Consider the following 6059-nt stretch of genomic DNA (forward strand, 5'->3'; position numbering starts at 1 on the left):
TATTTAATGAAGGTTGTTTTGGTTGAAAAAATTTGGTGTGGGGTAGGAGGGTGTGCGAGGGCGTGCAGGGCTCGCGCACGGGAGGCGTACGAGTGTGTGCAGGGCTCGCGCGGGGGGCATACAAGGGTGTGCAGGGTGAGCGCGTGGGGGCCGTACAAGGGGTGTGCGGGGCTCGCACGCGCAGGGAGCATGCGAGGGGTGTGCGGGGCTCGCACGCACAAGGAGCGTGCTAGGGGTGTGCGGGGGAGCGCGCGCGGGAGCGTGCTAGGGGTGTGCGGGGGAGCGCGCGCGGGAGGCGTGCAGGGGTGTGCGAGGAACCCTAGCAATTGGGTTGAATCTAAAAAAGATTTCATAACCCCGATTACCCATGAACACCTCTATCCAATAGGTCTATCGGTTATACTCCCTCTTACTCATATGTTTACAACCAACTCATTCGAACGAACTATCAACTAACAACTAATTAGGACGATGCCACAACTTGTATCCCGACAAGACCAAAAGTAATTTCACTTACAAGAATAAAGAAAAAAAAAAAAGACATTCCAATGCAAAATAAGATGAAAATTCCATAAATTTAGTTTAAAATAGACAAGAAAGCCAACATTAGTAAAAGCAGATGAACATCTCACTTAACATTTATACTCAAAATCTGAATTGCACACTAAATAAGCAGCAAATTTCCAGTGCCCAAAATCAAAATCTGCATCTTATTGATAAACACCCAGCACGCTAGCTACCCATCTATCTACATAACTAAGATATTCCTTTACATGTTTTCTGCAATCCTCTACACCTTACCTTATACCTTCAATGGTGCAAAATGAATCCGAGCACAACGCAAATAAGCGCCACCATACAGATAAACAAAGGAGGAAAACCGACTTGATTGCTCGCCCTGCCCTTCCTACTCAGTTCCATCTGTGAAAATAGCGAGATGAAACATGGAATCACGAGACGATATAGAAGGTAGAGAAATCTTGCATATAAATATTGAGGAACTATCTGAAATTCAATGGTGTTATACAAAAACTGGGTGTCCATGAACAGTTCAATGGGCAGGATGAATGAATTCCTAATAGTAGTACTTCCAAAATATAACAAGCAGCTGAATTGAATTACAATGTTTCTTGTTTCTTGATTGATTTCGTGAAGTAAACACAGACACAATTACATGTAAGGACCCTAAGAAGATTTTGCAGCCAATCTAAATTCAGTTCTGAAAGACAATACCGATTTCTAACTTTTCAAGTGGGAACTTTCAACTCAGGACCTTGAAGATTGTTAGGAATCACGACCCTCTGCAATGGTATGATATTGTCCACTTTGAGCATAAGTTCTCGTGGCTTTACTTTTGGCTTCTCTAGAAGGCCTCATACCAATGGAAATTTATTCCTTACTTATAAACTCATGATCAAACCCTTAATTAGTCGATGTGGGACTCCTCTTCCAACAATCCACAACAAAGACATCTTCTCCTTACCGTCGGGGACCTAGGGTAAAGCTACACTTGGCCCTTTTGAATCTAAGCAAAAAGTTCCTAATCTCTCTAGTATTAGGGTACCCCTTAGGTGACCAGGCTTGAATATTTCTATCAAATGGACATCACAAGACTCTAAACATGGAAGAACGGCATCCACTAACAGAAAAATATGGTTCAGGAAGTTACCAATTTCTCCTTCAAGTGTTTTACTTCTTGAGCACTTAATCTCCTCGACTCGAACAGCATTGAAATGGTACCTTGAGCCTATTAAACAATGGGACAAAAGATCATCATTACAATTGTATTGGGCGCCATAAAAAGTAAAAATGGAGAAATGAATATTAGGAAAGTAGTTTTTTCCATTTCTATCAACATTTCATTTCTGGGTACTGAGATTATGATAAAATGAAGTCTTAAAAGGAATAATAATAAACAGATGATAACAAATTTTAAGAATCAATCTGTAGCACACAACAAAGCTTCTCTAAATGCAATGAAAAATCAAAATCAACCGCAAAAGTTGCATAATTGTACATCCAACCCAAGGAGCCTTATAACCCATGTTCGGAAGACAGGACTTTAGTGGCTCCCGGGATTGCAATTTGCAACAGAGTAAAATGAATCTTATCAGAAGTTAATATTTGACAGAGTGCAGAACTTTCGAGGATGGACATATAAGATTTTAGTGATTTTTTAAACAATACTAAATTTTTGGCTTCTTTATGGAACTCTCTTTCTAATGGTTTCAAAACTACTTCTTCCATCATAGCATTGCTAACTGGAATGATATGCTATTAGAACATACTCATACATAAGTTCATAGATCACGAATTGAATATGAATGAACGAAGTAAATCAATTAGAGCCGTATTTCCGAATTGAATTAGATGAGGACAAACAATTTCACTGACCAGATTCTCAATTATAGCTTAAAACTCACCGGTTCGTTATATTCCTACATGTAAAAGCTGCAAAAACACAAGAAAAGCACAAAAGGGACTCAAAACTCACCTCTCCAAGCTTTAATTCAATTTCATTTAGCTTTGATTTCATCTCTTCAATGTCCTTAACTAACTTTAGCTGTTCAGCCTTTTTCAGTGTTACCAGGTCCAGTTCTGCTGCTTTCTTTATCTCAGCAGACTTTTGTAATCTCGACACACCATTGTTCAGCTCTAGGGATTCATCCACACTGTCGGGGAACTGATGCACAGGAGAAAAACTTCAATTGTCAAGAAATTGAAAATCACAGAACATATCAATTGACAATTCCACCAACGGATTGAACAATGACCAAGCCACGACACTGTACAAGTTAACAGATTGCTTTACAATTTCCTGCAACAATTTGATTTTTTTAAGAAAGGAAACACTTTCTATTCGGGATAAAAAGGAAGATAAGGCACCCTCCCTAGAGAATGTGGAAGAGGTTACAAAGAGACCACCAACAGATTCTTAGATCAACAACAATTAGGAGTATAACATCAAATTGAAGTCTATATAGAAAACAAGTTTTTCCTTACTTTTACACTAAAATCTGGAGGGCGAATTGCGACAGTTTCTGGTACTGGATCCTCCACATGTGAAGTTTTATATGCTAGCCCCCCCTCAGGAAACTGATGCATAAGAGAAAGACTTCAATTGTCAAGAAACTGAAAATCAGAACGTATCAATTGACAATGCCACCAATCAGATTGAACAATGGCCAAGTCATGACACTGTCCAAGTAAACAGATTGCTATATAATTTCCTGCTACCACAATTTGATTTTTTTTTTTTTTTTTTTTAAGAAAGGAAACACTTTCTATTGGGGGAAAAAAAAAAGGAAGATAAGGCACCCTCCCTAGAGAATGTGGAAGAGGTTACAAAGAGACCACCAACAGATTCATAGACCAACAACAATTAGGCAGTATAACATCAAATTTAATAAGGAAAATGTTGATGCGATCCCTTAGGAGCATTTTTTGAGAGAGAGAGAGAGGGAGAACAAAAAATTGAACTCTATACAGATGAGAAAGTTTTTCCTTACTATTCTTTCAAATGGTGGAGGTTGAACATCAACAACGGTTGGTGGTAGATTCTCAACATTTGAAGTTTCATATGCTCGCCAGTCCAGTGCTCCATTTTGAACTCTTTTTTTGGGGACTTCAACACTCAACTCCTCCTCCTTTGATGCTCCATTTTGATCGCTCAGTTTTAATGCTTCATGAGGTAGCTCCTCCTTTGATGTTCCGTTTTGATCCATCAGTCTTGAAGTCTCATGAGGCAGAACCTCCTTCCTCAATGCTCCATTTTGATCAGATGGTTTTAAAGCTTCAATGGTCCGCACCCCCTTCAATGCAACAAAATCATCTTTGAATCTTGAAGCCTCATTGGTCATCCCCTCATTTGATTGTCCATTTTGATCTCTTAGTGACGAAACCCCAGAGGAACGTACCTCATCCGATGAACCATTTTGATCTTTCAGCTTTGGAGTTTTATTGGTGGCTATCCCATCTCTTAATGGTCCACTATGCTCATTAAGTTTCATAACTTCATCCATGCTTGCGCCCAATGCTCCATCATCGGTAGGCGAGAGTAATGGGGAATTCAGCGGACTAATGAGAGCCACTTTGAGCTTATCCTCTTCAATATATTTACCTCCATCTTTTAAAAACTGAAAAAAGAGAGAACATTTAAAAACCTAAAGAATGAAAGCTGATTGTATCCACAAGAACTTACCATACTTGCGGTGATGTCCTCTTCTGTCATCCCTGAAGGAACAATTGTGCTTTGAATTAAAAACTTGTCTCTACACAACATATCAGGTGGGGCAGCCCGTTGAGCTTGCATTATAACTACATCATAATCACAGAAGAAATTAACTTTAAAACAACAACAACAACCATAGATAGTTCCAGATTTAGAATTTTTCTTTTTTAAAAAAAGAAACATGTAATAGGGTAAGACGGTTAACCTCATAAGACTATATACCCTAAAACTTCATGGGAGACATATTTGTTAAATGCAGGACAGGATCATCTCATGATATTAGACATTCTTAAGAGTTTTTTATCCACAAAACACTGAATGGTGTATGTTTCCAAATTGCCTTTCAAAAATTTTCAAGAAGGCTTGATATCCCTCATAATTGATTCGACACAAGAAAACACATTGTAAAGTAATACAAAATTCGTTGAAACTTGAATGGTGACGGCAGTAACTTCATTACCAATATCTATAAACTCTCCTTTCTCGTGCCTAAATGTTTTAGTTGGGACTTATGAAGAACGTACCTGAAAATTCATATGTCGATTTTGGCAAAATTATTCCAACATTTGGTCGAACACAATATTTTTTAGGTGATGTAGTTTTAACCTGCCAAACATTACAATATTATTACATATATCACATGAGAAATCACATGAACTATGAGACAAACAAGAGACAAATAAAATGAAAAGAAGACTGTTCATACTTTAAACGCAACATGATGATGAGTGTTATTTGCAAGTTGAACTGTGCACGTACTTTGTTTCCTCAATTCAACTGAAAACAGCAAGGTACTTTACTTCAATTCTTTTTCAAGAAGCAAGCAATAACAAGTATTACTAATGATGCACTTACATATGAATTGTAATTCCTTGGGCTGAATATGCAAGAGTTTCGTACTCATATCTCCTCGTCACAATACACCAAATTCAAAAGCAATTCTTCTGTTGCATCCAAAGCTTGGGTAACAATGATTCTGCACTCAGAAAAGTTAATTTCTCATAATCGTTGACCAACAATTTGAATTTGATTAAGAAGCAAATTGAAGGAAAGAACATAGGAAAAAGAAAGAAAGAAACAATAAATCTCAAAGTTACAGATCATAAAAGTTAATGACCACGTGCTTCCCATCCACCCTGTTCTTAGCTAACAGGAAAGAAAAGTAATGTCCCATTGCCCAATTTTCTAAACAAAAATCTGGGTTCCATTTTGTATCATCAGTCAACCACAAGAAAGTCAAACCAAACCCATTTCCGGTGAGGATCAGCGACGCATCGCTGAGCTTATTCCGAAACAGATCGTTCAAAACAAACACGTCTCGAACAACAAATCAGAGTCGCTCTAAACACAAATCCGATTACAAATTCCGTCCCATTTCCAAACTCAAAACACAAAAAACACCAAAACCAAACAAAAAAATCAAAAAAACCAGCAGAAATTCAACAAAATACACACCGACTAAGCTCTCAAACAACAAAACACAACAAAACAGTCAAACAAGAAGATTCTCCAACTCACGACAAACAAAAAAAGGCAGAAAAGAATTTAAAAAAGAACTCACCCGTCCCGTAGGAGAAGAACCTGTAAGAGAACACAAAGACACAAACAGAATTGGAGATGAATTGAAACTTCGGCGTGAAAAATCCGCTTTGAATAAATAAAAACGCACTGGCAAACAGAAATCGTAATAGAGTCCAAAGATTTGGTGGAATTTACAATTCCATAGGAAGCGAAAGATGAGAGAGAAACCCTGGAAGACTGCTCAGTGAAAGCCAAGTAGAGAGAGAGAGAAATGGTGTTAGTTGTACCGGCTGTGCTGTGATCTTAG

The 6059-nt window shown here is 38.1% G+C and overlaps 1 protein-coding gene across 3 annotated transcripts; it reads right to left on the reverse strand.

Annotated features, from left to right (window-relative positions):
- Positions 1-558: 558 nt before the first annotated feature.
- On the reverse strand, positions 559-6059 carry LOC111785932 (vesicle-associated protein 2-2-like). 3 transcript variants are annotated; one of them, XM_023666311.1, is made up of 11 exons: positions 5793-6033; positions 5087-5207; positions 4938-5008; positions 4756-4837; positions 4202-4317; positions 3918-4136; positions 3510-3812; positions 3004-3096; positions 2495-2683; positions 1670-1747; positions 559-921 (listed from the first exon to the last, which is right to left on the reverse strand). In XM_023666311.1, exons 2-11 carry the CDS (start codon positions 5133-5135, stop codon positions 811-813), a joined length of 1311 nt encoding a protein of 436 aa, XP_023522079.1. In that variant the 5' UTR covers positions 5136-5207; positions 5793-6033; the 3' UTR covers positions 559-810. The 3 variants fall into 3 exon arrangements, with proteins under 3 accessions (XP_023522079.1, XP_023522078.1, XP_023522077.1); XM_023666310.1 differs by lacking the exon at positions 5793-6033 and adding an exon at positions 6040-6059 and having other exon boundaries at positions 3510-4136; XM_023666309.1 differs by having other exon boundaries at positions 3510-4136.

The sequence above is a fragment of the Cucurbita pepo genome, unplaced genomic scaffold (genome assembly GCF_002806865.2).
Source record: "Cucurbita pepo subsp. pepo cultivar mu-cu-16 unplaced genomic scaffold, ASM280686v2 Cp4.1_scaffold000848, whole genome shotgun sequence".
Taxonomy (NCBI): domain Eukaryota; kingdom Viridiplantae; phylum Streptophyta; class Magnoliopsida; order Cucurbitales; family Cucurbitaceae; genus Cucurbita; species Cucurbita pepo.